The sequence below is a fragment of the Mesoplodon mirus genome (genome assembly GCF_964341445.2).
Source record: "Mesoplodon mirus genome assembly, chromosome: 11".
NCBI lineage: Eukaryota > Metazoa > Chordata > Mammalia > Artiodactyla > Ziphiidae > Mesoplodon > Mesoplodon mirus.
The window spans coordinates 100,697,352-100,713,707 of NC_138987.1; the positions used below are offsets into that span (position 1 = coordinate 100,697,352).

The 16,356-nt window shown below is 36.6% G+C and overlaps 1 protein-coding gene across 6 annotated transcripts in view; it reads left to right on the forward strand.

Moving 5' to 3' along the window:
• Nucleotides 1-16,356, forward strand: part of ERC1 (ELKS/RAB6-interacting/CAST family member 1) — a 388,985-nt gene that overhangs the window by 70,778 nt on the left and 301,851 nt on the right. For all 6 annotated transcript variants that reach the window (XM_082635263.1, XM_082635267.1, XM_082635268.1 and 3 more), the window contains exon 3: nt 15,468-15,884. In XM_082635263.1, coding sequence (XP_082491389.1) covers nt 15,468-15,884 — 417 coding nt within the window. The remainder of the gene's footprint in view (nt 1-15,467; nt 15,885-16,356) is intronic.

Sequence of the window (16,356 nt, forward strand, 5' to 3'; positions counted from 1 at the left end):
TATGCTGGCTGCCTCAAGTGTCAGCTTAAATGGTACTTCTTCAAAGAGTCCTTCCCTAACCATCCTGCCTAAAGTAGGGCAGTCAGTGCCAGTATCAGCACAAATAAATCAGTCAGCCTTTCAGAAGTCATTTCCTTTCACACCAAATCTTCCAGATGCAGTTCTCATGTTCCTCATTATTGGGTGAGCTGTTAAAATGAAGACAACTATTGATCCACCGTCAGCTCCTATTTAATTGCTTAAAATTTCCAGCAATTAAATAGGAGCAAATTCTGTCATTTAAGAGAACTGACTTACTATTCAAGAGTGTAAATTCTAAAGCTGTAGTTAAAAAACTTACACAGTACATTTTTTAAAAATACAGTACATTTTTGATTATGTCCTAGATGAAAAAGACAGCCAGTGTCTGGGACAAAATATCAGCAAGGCTCTGTAAAACCTTTGTCCCATTTTAAAATGAAGTATTAGGACATCTGTGCCACAGAGATTCAAGCTAGTGTCCCTGAGAATTTTCAGCTGCACCAGAGTGGTGATTGCTCAATAGACTAAACTGGAGAGTGTGGGATGATTATCACAAGAGGACCACACACAATGATGACATGGAAAGTGATTAGTTACAAACAATCAATAGCATAAGAAAAGGATATTAAAAGAAAGTTTTTAGAGGTACTGATTTCAATGAGAAAAGGCTGGTGAGATATTTTGATTCTTTACTAATTGGTTTTCTTCATGCAGGGCTTTCATAAAGAAAACAAGTAATTTGAGCACACTAACCAACTTTATTCTTCATGAAAAAAGAAAGCCCTTTGTGATTTTAATGCTGCTTAACTCTTTTCTTCACTGTTCATGGGGTTATAATCTTAAGCAAACAAACCAAAAATTGCTGATTATAAGGCTGTGGTGCTTCAGTGGCAGTAATGGCACTGACCCTTGTACAATTTTCAGTAGATAAACAGAGCTAATTGATTTATAACCATTATTCTAATTAAATAATCATAACTAATAAGGTTCATGTTAGGGATTATGTTATCGAGTGTGTTGTTTTGTCCTTATTTCTCACATGTTTCGCTTTGGTTAAGAGTTACAAGCTGTAAATGGTACAGATGAACTGGTTTGCAGGGCAGAAATAGAGACACAGATGTAGAGAACAAACGTATGGACACCAAGGGGGGAAAGTGGCGGGGGGGGGGGTGGTGGCGATGGGATGAACTGGGAGATTGGGATTGACATATATATGCTAATATGTATAAAATAGATAACTAATAAGAACCTGCTGTGTAAAAAAATAAATAAAATAAACTTCAAAAATTCAAAAAAAGAAAAAAAAAAGAGTTGCTAGCTGTAATCCAAGTGAATTGAAGGGACTATTGAGGTGATCCAGTCATTGCTTTTTGAAAAACACTTTAAGCTGCAGACCCCTTTTTTCAAATGAATATTATTCAGATATGAAAATAAAACTTATTTTTAAAAAACTTTATTTATTTATTTTTGGCTGTGTTGGGTCTTCGTTGCTGCGCACAGGGTTTCGCTAGTTGCGGCGAGTGGTGTGGGGCGCAGGCTTCTCACTGTGGTGGCCTGTCTTGTTGTGGAGCACGGGCTCTAGGCGTGTGGGCTCTAGAGCGCAGGCTCAGTAGTTGTGGCGCACAGGCTTAGTTGCTCCACGGCATGTGGGATCTCCTGGACCAGGGCTCAAACCCGTGTCGCCTGCATTAGCAGGTGGATTCCCAACCGCTGTGCCACCAGGCAAGTCCCTAAAACTTATTTTAAGAAGTAAAATGAAAAAGAAGGCAAAGCTGTTCTGATTGCGACAGGACTGGGGAGCCCAGATGCCCCAGTGTGGCCCTGCCAGGCATTCCCTGAAGATGTTCTTTAGAACCCCTAGGGCTTCCCAGGGCTGGCTTCAATAAGCCACTAACCAAACCTTTTGATTTTACAAACAGCAGCAACAACAGTAACTGCTATTTACTGATAACTGACAGTGTGATAGGTGTTCTGTCTTACTGCTAATTGTTATAATAACCCTATAGATTACATTTCATAATGTTCATAGTACAGATTAATAAATTAAGGCTCAGGGTATTTAATTAACTTCACTGAAGTCATCCTGATGGAACCAAGGATTGAACCCAGAGCCAGATCTTTCTTGGTCTGTGTTCTCCCTTTAGAGAAAGGGTCCTTATCAGCTTCTTTCAGTTTCTGTGACACCGTTTTCCTGATTTCTGCCCACTTCTCTGACTGCTCCTCTTGTCTCCTTTGCCTGCCTCTCACCCTCTGCCTGCCGTCTAATGTTGAATCAGTCCTATGACTGTCTCCTCTTGCTGTGTTTTCTTTTCCTAGGGAGGCTCATTCACTACCTTGGCCTCAGTTAACATCTGTGTATGTGAGCTTCCACACTTACATCTTTAGCTCATATCATTCCTCTAAGCTCCAGACCCACATGCCCAGTTGCTCCCTCAAACCTTTTCTCAGCATCTCAAAAGCACATGACATTCAGCTCAAGATTTCCCCATCAATTCTGGTCCTTCCTTATTTTTTCCCATTTTTGTTTATGGTGCCACCAACTTGTCCATAGTGTTTAAGTCAGAAACTTCAGAATTTTCCTTGATTGCTTCACTCCCTCATTTCCCACCCTGCTAGTCAAATCCTGGTGATCTTTTTTCTCTGAAGTATTTCTCTAAGCCATCCATTTTCCCACCCCACAGCCACTGTCGTAGTTTGGTCATGTCACTGTTGGCTGACATTATTGCAGTGGTCTCCCAATTTTCCCCAGTCTTTCTCTTTCCCCCTGATGTGCAGCCTCATTGCAGCCAGTCTGAGCTTTTGAAAGTGCCCATGTGATGTTTGAATCCTGGCTCCACCACTCACTAGTTATGTGAGCTTGGCAGGCTGCTAAGTCTTTCCAAACCTTAGTTTCCTCATCTGTAAAATGGTTATATAATTCTTACCTCATGTACTTGTTCTAAGAATTAAATGTGGTAGTATGTGCCTGGCATCACTATTAGTGATGATGGTAGAGATGATCATACTCTGCTCAAAACTTTGGCAGGGCTTCCTGTTGCCCTTAAAGTCCATTAAAACTCTTGTCACACTTCCTTGGTGCTCAGTCTCCTTAATCCCTCAAATGTGCTGTGCCCCCTCCTTCTTGAGGGTCTTCATCTAAGTAGTCTTCTCCTCACGGTAGAAGTGTTGTGTCTTTAAATAGTTAATGGACGTTAACTCATTCTTCAGATCTCACCCAGCCCCCAAATCTTCTCATCTTTTAGTACCTTGGATTTATAGCTTTTATCCCTGTTTGCAGTTATAATTGTGTATTTTTGTTGCTGTTGGGATTAATGACTCTCTTATCCACCGTTATCTGTCTTATCTACCTTTATGTGGAGGCAGACCATGTTTATTATACCCACCTGCCATTGTGTCTGTGTCAGGGAGCATAATGCCTGCTACTAACTGAAGATCTTTCTTCCTTCAGTGAGGGATTATACTTCAATATTTTTTTTCTGTTCTCCAATGTTTGGTTAAGTTTATTTTTCAACAGCACTGTCTCCTATGTGGGCATAATTGTCTGAAATGGACTGTTTCATGTTAATTACTAGCTCTTGTTCTTGATGGAGAGAACTCCCAAGGTAGCCAGAGCCCTCTCAGAATCTGTCATTCTTCTAGTATTGAAATAGGCTAGGGGTTCGTTTTTCCACCTAGGATAAAGTGCTGTTCTTGTGTTCCTGTAGGTTTTGTGTTTTTGTGGCACTTGTCCATACGTTGGGATTCATATTTTCTTTTGCTTAAGTCTGTATTAGAAATATGAAATATTTTAGGTTCACTAACGTCATCAAATGTTCCTTTGTGAACCTCTCATTTAAGTTTTCTTGTTTTTGTTTAGGTACCTTGGGTTAAGCAAGTAGCTTTATTTAAAAAGCCTATTCTCCTTATAATATGGGGATCAAAGAATGTGTTCTTAAAAACTGTCAGAAAAAAAGAATTATATAAGCATCTATCCCAATTCATAAATTTAGTTTAAAAATATTTTAAACATTAGTAATGAATCAGGTATCCCTGTATTACTTTTTTGTTTCTCAAATACCTGATAGAAAAAAGAAGTCTGCTTATTTATTTACTTTTCCAATAAATATGAAAGGGATAGAAAGGAAATACTTGAAACTGTTGATTATTGTTGCTTTCAGATTTTCAGTGTCCTTATCTCTAAGATCATTTTTATAGGAATCTTTGACATCAAAATTTTGGTACTGAGATTAAAGTAGTTGTATTTTGTGGAGATTCTCAGGGAAAGATGCCATTTTAGGAAGTAGGGTGAGCGGAGAGAAATTAGGGTTCTTTCCGATCTTTTCTGTTTCTTCTCTAATTCCTTCTTTCAGAGAGAAAAGATCCTGCGGGTAGAATTTTTTCTTTTAAAAAAAATTCTCATGCCTTACAGCAATACTAGGGCTCTGCTAATTAAAGTAGCTTCATAAGTAACAACTTTCTTTGAAAACACTCTGTCTTTATTCCTTACGGATGGAATTGAATGCACAATCATTTAGCTTTTTTTTTTTTTTTTTAAGTAGCAACCCAATCCATTTCCACCAAAAATTTCCTTCTAGGAAAGTGGTTTTACGATTAATGGAAAGTGTTATATGATTAATGGTTCTGTAGATATGAAAGTTATAGGCTAGATATCTGCTCCCTTTTATCATCTGTGTCATGCATCTTGTTTATAGTAAATTGAAAAAGGTACGTTTAAATGACCAGTAAGGTTGAAGACACACTCTACTACCTGGCAGTTTCATTTCTGTGTGTCTCCTTGAGAAACTTTTGCACATGTGCACAAGGAGATAGGTAGATGTACATATGCTTGTAACAGGGAAAAAAGTGGAAAAACATCTAACTGTTCCTCAGTAGGTGAGTGGATAAGTTGGTATTTATTCACAAAGTGGAATATGAGTACACAGTCCTTTCCTCCAAAATACTTAGGGCACATGTATGTTGGAATTTAGATTTTTTTTCAGATTTTGAAAGGTAATCCAGTATACAAACTGCATATTGTGTAATAATACTCCCATCGGGGTTTGGACAATACCCAGTAATCACACATATTAAATCTGTAGCAAAACTTAGGAATATTCATATTAAATTGGATAAATAAATGGTAAATAGCCTCATAGCAGTTGAGTCAGGTTTTTCCATTAAGCTTGGAGAAAAATTTAGTCTTTTTAAAGCTCTTTGGATTTTAGAATTTTGGATAAGGAATTGTGAAACCTGTATTATACAGTTCATAAAAGTGAATGAACTAGAGTTATGTATATCAGTGTGGATAAATCTCAAACATGTTTTTAAAAAATTGAAGCATTGTTGACATATAATATTATATTAGTTTCAATATTTTGCTGTTGGGATACATTACAAAATGATCAACACACTGGGTCTGGTTAACATCCATCACCACACATAGTTACAAAGAACTTTTTTTTCTTGGGATGAGAACTTTTAAGATCTACTCTCTTAGCAACTTTCAAGTATGTAATACAGTGTTATTAACTATAGTCACCATGCTGTACATTATATTCCCAGGACTTATTTATTTTTATAACTGGAAGTTTGTACCTTTTGACTCCCTTGACCCATTTCACCCACTCCCTGTCCCCCACCTCTGGCAACCACCTATCTGTTCTCTATCTGTGAGCTTGTGGTCCGCCCCCCCCCGCCCGCCGAAATGGTAAGATCTTATTTTTTTTATGCCGAATAATAATATATACACTTATGTGTATAGGTATACACACCACATTTTCTTTATCCATTCATCCACTGATGGACACTTAGGTTGTTTCCATATCTTGGGTATTATAAATAATGCTGCAGTGAACATGGGGGTGCCGATATCTTTTCGAGTTAGTATTTTTGTTTTCTTTGGATAAAAACTCAGAAGTGGAATTGCTGGATCTAATGGCAGTTCTATTTTTAATTTTTTGAGGAACCTCCATTACTGTTTCCCATAGTGGCTATACCAGTTTACATTCTCAGACACATTATGTTGAGTAACATAAGCAATTTGCAAAGAGACTCAAGAACAGATGACATCACTTATGCGAATTTTAAATAAGCAACAGTGAGGGGTGAGGGAGAGAGAGAGAGATATCTGAAACAAATAAGGCAAATTGTTGATGGTGATTTCCATACGTTGTTGTATATTTGAATGAGCCTCTGTAGCCCCAAGCTTCTGCTTTCTTCTCTAACCTTTTTAAGAATGCAGGGTTACAATTGAATTAGGTGATAGAGCATAATACATGTTGGAACTGGAAGTGTTCTTAAAAATCAACTAAATTATCCTTCTTTCTTTTAAGTGAAGTCATTCCTACTTGTTAAGAAGTTTTCTTGAATATTTATTTACTTTTCCCTTTTCAGACCTATATCTGTTACTTTTTTCTCTTTTAATATATTTATTTTTTGTTGGAGTATAGTTTACATACAGCAAAATACATGGATCTTCAGTATCATAGTTCCATGAGTTTTGACAAATGCCAGTAGTCGTATAATGCAGTCTTATGAAGATATAGAACATTTCCATCATCCCATAAGGTTCCCTTGAGCTCCTTCCCAATCAGTATTTTCCCTGCCCCCAACACATAGATAGTGTTCTAATTCCTTTCACTTTAGATTAGTTTTGCCTGCTCTAGAACCTCCTATACATGGAACCATATAGTCTGTACTCTGTTGTGTTTGGCTTCTTTTGCTCAGCGTACTATTTTTTTTAAGTTTATTCGTGTTGTTGCATGTATCCATAGTCATCCTAATATTGAGTAGTTTTCATTGCACGGATATTGCATAATCAGTTTATCCATTCTCCTGTTGATGGGGTTGTTTCCAGTTTTGGCTCTTATGAATAAAGCGGTTGTAAACATTTTTATACAGATTTGTTTGTGGCCATGCTTTTATTTCTCTTGCGGAAATATCTAGAAGTGGAGTCGCTGGGTCATAGGGTAAGTGCATGTTTAACTTTCCTCTAAAAGTATGCAGTCAGCTGAAGTGAAGTGAAAGATTTTGTGGTCATAGACCTAAGTATTCAAATTGAAAATACAACGTGATGAGTAAATATGGATATAGGAGATAAATGAAAATAATGGTAACACGTGTATTTACTGGAGTTTATGTGATAAAATTGGTGAGAGTCAAGAAAACAAATGTATTTCCTTTTAAATACCCCATGAAGATCCCATATGGTTTTATTTCCTCTCAATATGCTGCTAAAACATGAAGCAATCTTTTGTATTGTCTGTTTACTACCTAAATTGATTTTCAAAAAATTTTTATTAATTTTTAGATTTCTTTTGTCTACTTAACATTTTTACAGAAGCATGTGCAAAAGAGTCTTAGATATGCCTTATTTGATGGTTGCCATGGAAAAATTAAGGGATTGTGTACAAAAATTTATATTTATACCTTGGTGTTTTGCTTTCGAAACAATTATGATTTTCTCCATAATAGTTTGACTTTTTATTGTTATTTTATCCCCAGATGCTTCTTTGGTTTTATTTATCAAGATTCTCTTTCTCTTTCTTTTTCTTTTTAATTACACTTTTTAAAGATTTGTTCCTTGTAGAGAAATGCAGTTAAATTTTATATGTTGATCTTATATGCACCAGGCTTGCTAAACTCTTTTTTAAAAAATATTTATTTACTTATTTATTTTATTTTTGGCTGCGTCAGGTCTTAGTTGCTGCACGCGGGATATTCCTTGCGGCATGCAGGACCTTTTGTTGCGGTGCGCGGGCTCCAGAGCGTGTGGGCTCTGGTGGGCTCTGTAGTCGTGGCACGTGCTGAGTTGCCCCGTGGCATGTGGGATGCAGAACCCGCGTCCTCTGCATTAGAAGGTGGATTCTTAACCACTGGACCACCAGGGAAGTCCCTTGCTGGACTCTTAATGATACAGATATTTTGTCTGTAATTTCTTCTGAGTTTTCATCCTGTATAATGACTGTTTCTTGCTTTCTAATTCTTATACCTTTGATTTCCTTCTCTTGTCTTACTGCACTTGGTTTTAGTATCTCTAGAACAAAATATAACAGTGGACTATTGTAGTCTATCAGTTGCCTAGTGTAGATTTGATTTTTACAAGAAAGCCCATTATTAAAGATGTAAGTCTTGAAAAAAAATGTGAGTAATTTGGTTGGTTTATTCTGGTTAGCTGATGTTCTTTGTATATGTTCTATGCTATTTTCTCCCCAAGACAGAATTATTTATGTAAATAATTTTGGTGGGCTTAATTTCAATTTAACACAGTTTAGTGATAGTGTGTGTGAAAGCATCTTAAACAATGGCAGTGTACACGAGTGCTTTTCTGTAAGACTGTACGGTCATGATCTCTTTGTACTCTCCCTCAATATCAGTCTTCCTTGCCTCTTCTCTTTTTCTGGAGGAAAAGGAGGGGGAAAAAAGGAGAAGGGAATTCTATAGCTTCTGGAAAGCTTTGGGCACACAGTGACTTCAGTGTTGACATAGCTCTGTGAGACACAGACATTAACCCCTGTTAGCTTTCTGCCATGAGCTGCAGCTAAATGTCAGCGGGGACCCCCCCACCCACCCCCCAAACAGCCAAGCTGCTGCCTCCGGTGTGTGTTTATTCAGCTGAATCCACTCCCAGTTGTAGCATTGCCAGGGTTAGCTCTTAACATGTTCACAGCTGATTGGTATCGCTTAACTCTTCTTTCTTTACCCTTCTTTCTTCTTGATTTATATACTAGTATTTCAGGGACTAAATCTGGGAATTTTGTTAACCTCATTGACATCTGTTGCAGGTGCTTGAAACTTTTGGGTTGTAGAGCATGAAGAAAGAAGTGAGCTTGATACTTAAAATGCTGCTAGACTGAACAGTACCTTTATGGTCCCTTGTATTTAATTCTGCCATTGCTTTGTTAGTACTGAGCATTCTCAAGTTAAACACTATGGAGATGGTTACTATAGGATCCCTCTGCTGTTTGATTTTACTTTTAAGGTTAAAAAAATTTTTTTATTTTGATGTTATTTTTTAATGGAATGACGTCTTCAACCCTGACATTGCTTAGTATGATATTTTTACTATTGTAATATCTGGTTTAGGATATTATCTTTTCTTCTTTCTGTACTTTTCTTCCTCCACCCATTCCTTCCTCTCTATTTTTGCCTTTTGTTCAGTTTGAGAGTCAGACAGGCTTTCTAGAGGAGATAATGCCTGATCTAAGGATGAAAGGACAGGTAGGATTTAGCTGGGAGTGAAAGTGAGGGAACGGGTAGAGGATACTCTTTAAGTAGAGGCTAAGGGGTAAGTAAATGGTATGGGAGTTTGGGTAACTGAAAGCTATTTGGGATTTCTAGAACTTGTACTAAAATCAGTTTATTGTCACTTGAGTTGTCTTGATGAGCACACAATAATAGAATGTATTAATGACCTTGGGACTTCCCCATTTTGATAGTATTTTCGTTTATTCTTTAATTTCTCTTCTGGGTTATGCTGGTATAAAGGCAGATATTCTTTTTTCTCTCCTGGATTCAGTAGCAGAGAGTAGCTGCTAGGAATCTGGAATAATTGCTTGTTCATTTTCTTGACTCTGACATCTTTTTTAGAGGAGAATAAGCTCAAAGTAGCATTCATTTAAACAATTTAATGTATCCATTTGAATTCTGGTGTGGTTGTTTCTTGCATTGTAGTATGTCTCTTGCTTGTGTTTAGATCAGTCTGAGAACTTGGTTTTGGTTTAATATTTGAGAGTTTACAGTGTGCTTTGCTGCACAGAAAATAAATCCTAGTCATCAACTGAAAGAATCAACGGAAAGAATACTAGACGAATGATCAGGCGGAATGAATTCCCTTAGAGGCGCTTCCTTTGTCTCAGTCTTGGAGATTCAGACTCATTAAAAAACTTCGAGTTTCTTCTAAAATGATAGAAATTAGAATACTTTCTTTTCATATTAAAGATTCATGAATCCAAATCATAGTGATCTTATAGAATCTAAACTTCATTTGAGTATGTTGCATATATAATAAGTGCTTTTATGTGTCCCATTTCTCCTTCTTGAATATTCTTAATTTAAAATTTATACTAAGGTATAGTGCTGGTGTGTGAGTGTGTATATATAGCTATTAAGTTTTACCACTTTGTAAGCTCTGTTTTTGGACAAGAACTCTATCCTACACTTTTTGTGTATGTTGTATAGTATTAAAAGTATAAAAGATACTTGTTGACAGTTAATTATTTGAAAATGCTTCTCTTCACTTCAGGTCAAGCACAAATAAATCCAGAGTGTATAATTAACATTTTTTTAAAAAATTAGGATTGCATTTAGTATTTTGGCCAGTTTGTATTTGAGATAGACTTTTTTTGTGTTAGCTGGTAAGGAACTAATTGTTACAGAATGAGAGTAACTCTCTGTTATAGGGGAAAGATACAATTTTCCAGGGACTTGATTTGCATCTACTATCTAGTAGCCATTTACTTACAAAATAATGCGTGAAAATCTGTTTTTGTCAATCTTTCATCAAAAATTTATTGAGCACTTATTATACCAAACACTGTGCCGTGCCCCAGAGTAAAAAGATGAAAGTCCCAAGTTCTAGAAAGTTTTTCTTGAAGACAGATACAAAGAAATAAATTGCAGATTGGGCTGGTAAGTGCTCTTCTTAGGGGCACATACGGTACAGCACAGATCAGAACATCACAGAGCCTGAGGATCGACTTGGATGATGTTAGTAAGAATCATTATAAACTCTTTTGCATTTTGCATTGATAGAGTTTACTCAATGTATGTATTTACATGTTTCAGAAAAAAATCGTTCTTAATTTAACATAATAGGATGCAGTACTGGTATTTTTTCTAATGGTTATCTTGGCAAATAGTGCATTGAACTCTCTGGGATGCAGTATAATGTTTGTGATGATGACCATTTTCATGTATCCATAATATTCTTTTTCTGTAACTAAAAATAGCTCTAGACTCCATGGTTCTGTCATTTTAGAAATCAGGATAAACTGGATCAAAGCGTTCTCTTGTTCAGAGAAACTAATGGAAGTTTTGCCTCAGAAGAGCTTCTGATATTTGTCTAAAATATATGAAGCATTGGTGTGATCTTTTGTTGTTTTTGAGATGTATTTTTCTAAAAAAAAGATCATAAACCCTATCAGAGATTTAAGAATTTTCATTACTGATGTTCACAACATCCTACCATTTCATTGAGATACAGCTTGGTGTAATAGCACAATCCTTGAACTAAATTTTAAGCAGTTATTTTTCCAGTCTTCCATTTCAAGCTGAGTGTTAGAGTGAGCAGAAGTAGACTAGTGAGTGTTGGTGTACAATTTGGAATGTGAGAAGTGTGAGATCATTTTGGAGAGTGTCATGAGCAGAATTCCCAAATAGAAATTTTCCTAATATCTGACAACTGAGATGGTCCTACGAAATTCAGCATGTCTGATTTTGGTCGATCATGGTAAATGTCTGTGATATGTGCAGATATGCTCACTTTATCTTCAGTATGAATGTGCTAGAGAAAGAGCAGCCTGGCTTGTGGCCCGCTGCTTCTTTCTTCTCCCAAGGGAATTGGCAGGAATTTTTATAAAGTGAATCAATCTAGTTTGAATGTAGCCTAAAGAAGGGGTGCTGATTCCCATTTCAATGGAGAAGTTGCTGTGTAGCCTTCTCAGCTACCAGTCAGAGCATCATTTTAATTCTATATTCTAGTAAAATGGGTGCACGCAGAGCTGAAGAAGCAGGGCACATTAGTCGTTGTATTTTCTTTCTTCACCAAAACAGTGCTTGCCATACTGGAATAATCACAAGTGCCAAAGTGTATGTGAGACTGTTAGCTGTCGTCAGCATCTGTTTCTCTTGATTTGAATGAATTTGGTGATGAGTGTCCAGAAAAGGAGGGACCGTTGTACCTAGAAATCAGTTTCATTGTTGAATTTAACTTCTGATATTTCCCTGTGGGATAAACTTGCTCAGGATTTATTTGGATTTTTTGACTTCCAAAGGTAAAGAATGAAACAGGGGGTTGATTATAGGCTTCAGAGAATTAGCATTTTGACACATCTTTTTATTAAGGATTTTGAGCTCCCAACAACTGTTGAGAATCTTTACAGCATGATGCGGGTAGTTAAATTTATTTAAAGAATCATATTCATGAATTCAAATACCTGATAATTTTATTGTAAATTTATTTTTCGTAAGAAAAAGCCAGTGCTTTTCGAGAGTTTGAAGACTGCCATAATTGAAAGTTCACTACTTGCTAAGCATAATACCAAAACCAGAAACTATAAAAGAAGAGGTTCTTATCTTTGCACTAAAAAAATTCTCTATTTAAGTTGCCATAAACTATGTTAAAAGAAAAATGACAGATTTGGAAATATATTTGTAACATGCACAGCAGGCAAAAGGTTGTTTTCCAAATATAAAAAGATATTAAAGTGGATTAAGAGAAAGGTTAAATGTCCCCAAAACAAAATGAGCAAAGAACAAGAACAGATGAGTCACAAAGGAAGGAATACAAAGCGCCTGTAGATATGTGAATAGATATTCAGTCTTACTTGTAATCAAAGAAAAGCCCAAAAAAGAAAGGGAAGAAAGAAAATACCCAGTTGTCAAAGGTATAGGAAAGTGCTCAGACATCGTTTGGTGGAAGTTTAAATCTGTACAAACCCTTTTAGAGATAATTTGTTGTGTGTATTAAAATCATAACTGCATACCCTCTGATCCAGGAATTCCACCTTTCAGAATTTATCTCCAGGAAAAATTTGGATAGATGTGCAGAAATATACATGTGAAGGTGCCTGTTATAATAGTGGAAAATGAGAACCAAACTAAATATTTATCAATAGTTATAAGTAAATTATTTAATATCAACACACTGGAATTCTATGGCAGGCATATTTTTTCCTCAGTGTTTAAAATTGTTGTAAAATACAGCTTACATTCACCATGTTAAATTTACCATCTTAACCAATTTTCAGGTGTACAGTTCATAAGGTACATTCATATTGTTTTGCAACCATCACCACCATCCATCTCCACAACTCTTTTCATCCTGTAAAACTGAATCTCTGCACCCATCAAATAGTCACTCCCTGTCTCCCATCTCCCCAGCCCCTGGCAACCACTCTTGTGCTTCCTGTCTCTGTGAGGTAGACTGCTCTAGGGACCCTCATGTAAGTGGACTCGTGTAATATTTGTCTTTTGTGACGGGCTTATTTCATTTGGCATAGTGTCCATCCATGTTGCAGTGTGTGTCAGCATTTCCTTCCTTTTTGAGGCTGAAAAATATCATTAGGCATTTTTTTAAATTTAATTTTTGAGTGGGTAGTACATACATTTAGTTCAAATTCAAGAGGAGGGTTAGGAGGAGAGAAAGATGGGAAGTGGCTGGGAAGTGACTGCAGATGTATATGGGATTTCTCTTCAGGGGTGATGGCAGTGTTCTAGAATTAGATAGTAGTGATCAATGTATAACTTTTAATATGCTGAAAACTGCTGACTTACACACTTTAAACTGGCAAACTTTATGGTATGTGTGAATTATGTCTCAATAAAGCTATTATTAAAAAATTTTCAATGTCAGTTACACCTCAGTTAAAAAAATTTTTATGCGGAATAGAATAAAGTTTTCTTACATGTTGTCCCTCAGTGATTCCAGTTCGTTCCTCCCTTCCTCCCTTCTTGCCTTCCTCCATTCCCCGAAATTAATTATTTCTTGTGTAACATTACAGAAGTATTTTTATTTCTTATGATATTTTTTATTTATAGTAAATAGTAAATATTTATTGTTCCCTCCCTTTTAACCAAAGTGGTAGCAAATTGAACACAGCCAAGCAGGCATCTCTGAAATCTTTTCTCTTATTTTTAAAGGTAAAAATGTCTCTTTTTATTGATTACTTGCTTACTGTAGGGGATTTAGATATAGAAGAAAGGTGAAGAAAAATGTAAAATCTACCCATACCCAGACACTGGTAATTGTTTGCATCCTTTTAGACTTTTCTCTGCATGTATATACTTTTTAAAAATTAGAATTGCGATCATCCTATACTTGCTATTATATATCTGCTTTTTTACGCTTAATATGTTGTAACTGTAGTTTTTAATGAGCAAATATAAATCTACATTTAAAAAAATTGATGCATGGTATTAAACTGGGTGGACATTTCTCATTTACTTAACTCATCACCTATTAATATCCATTTAGGTTGTTTCTAATTTTGTCACTGGTATAAACAACAGTGAGCATCTTTGTACACTTGCCAGATCATTTCCTTGAGATATTTACTGCTGTTTTGCAGTTTGCCAAAAATTTTAAACAATGTATGTTTTAACATATATGCCACAAAGATTTCAGTGATATTATTAGCTCTGTGAAAAGATGGTACAGGCATTTATATCCTCATTTTAAATATGAGGAATCTGAAACCCAGAAAGATGGCAGTGTGTTCCAAATTAGGTTGCTCTTCAGTGTGAGAGCTGGAACTAAAACTCATGTCTTCTGATTGTGGGTTAGTTTCCTTCCACTGCGGCACACTGCCAGACCTTGACTACCTTGCATACAAAGAGTGATTTTCTGTTGTTGCTTCTTCATTTCTAAAAACATGATTCTTGATGTAACTTCCTTTTAGGTTCTTTGTATAATGTTCTAGAATTTATCCATTCAGAGTAAAGGTTCATATACCTTCGTTAGCGATGCAGGCTAAAGATATACCCTCTGAAACATTTTACTAGCTTATCTGCACTAACATTTTCATTTAATTACTCCAATTACTCACTTATATTGTTATCTTCTTCTGTGTAAATAGCTCACACAGCCTCAGTTTTTTGTGTTTTGTTTTTAAAGCTTCAAGTTATCTTATTACCTTTGGGTACTAGCTTCAGTGGGCTGCGAGAATTGCTTTAATTCGAATGCCAGCTCTGTTACTTACTGTGTGATCTTGGGGTGAGCTATTTAAGTCTCTGCATGCCTGGTGTCATCATCAATAAAATTCAAATAATAGTACATGTGTTATAGTGAGGATTAAATGAATTAGCACATAAGGAGTGCTAAGCACGTTCTGGCATGCACTCATATGTTTATTGTTTAATGTGCTAACTTAATTGTAAAACACTTAAAAGTCATTGTGTATTTTGACATCCTTTGTGTCTTTTGGTGAAATTTTGTGTCTTTCCCCTCTCCTCACCTTTAGTTCCATGTAATACCTTCTGTTAATCTTGAACAGTGTCTTTATTTAGTCAAGCAAAGTGAGGAGCTGCCAGACTTACCTTGTTTCCTGTTTGTAATAAACACAAATTAAATTACTGACATTTTACAGATGATCTCAATCATTTTTAAAGACAGTGTAAAACAGAATAATGTGAATCCTCATTTGCTAAATGCCGGGTTCTGAGAGCTGTGGTAGCTGCTTTCATCTGCTTTGTTTCTGCTACTTGAGGAGGAAAGCTCATTTGGGTTTTCTTCTTTGTCTTTATACCAGCACATGCAGATGACAATCCAGGCTCTCCAGGATGAATTGCGGATCCAGAGGGACCTGAACCAGCTGTTTCAACAGGATAGTAACAGTAGGACTGGTGAGCCTTGTGTGACAGAGCTGACAGAGGAGAACTTTCAGAGGCTGCACACTGAGCATGAGCGGCAGGCCAAGGAGCTGTTCCTCCTTCGAAAGACTCTGGAGGAGATGGAGCTGCGGATTGAGACTCAGAAGCAAACGCTGAATGCTCGGGACGAATCCATCAAGAAGCTTCTGGAGATGTTGCAGAGCAAGGGGCTTTCTGCTAAGGCTACTGAGGAGGACCATGAGAGAACAAGGAGACTGGCAGAGGCAGAGATGCACGTCCACCACCTCGAAAGCCTTTTGGAGCAGAAGGAAAAAGAGAACGCTCTGTTGAGAGAGGTGAGTGGCCACTTTCTCAGTTGTTATGACTGTCTTTTTTTCCTGATTAGTCAGCATTTTGACCTAGATAAATTTATATGCTCTCCTGAGCTAGTGCAAGGGAATTTCTTCTTTCTTACCTAAGTTCTGCACTGATTTCTGTTCTGATTTGCTGTCTTGTATGAGATGACGTTGGCTGGCATGTATACTGGCTTAATACCTTTCTCGTTTTTTTTTTCCCCCTCCTGATTTCTATAGACTCATTTTGTTGCTAGAGGGCCACAGAATTTTCTTGATTTGTTACTCATCTCTTGATTTGTTCATAGAGACACACACAACAAAACCAGAGTTAGAGTAGCTAACTACTGCTCAATTTTAAAATATTAATAATTGAAAGTACGTGATTCCCTCAGTTTCGGTGTGCTTATAAAGTCCTAGGCAGCAGTAATGGATGTTTGCCCTGTGGTTTCCATGGAAACTGTTGTCTTGCTGT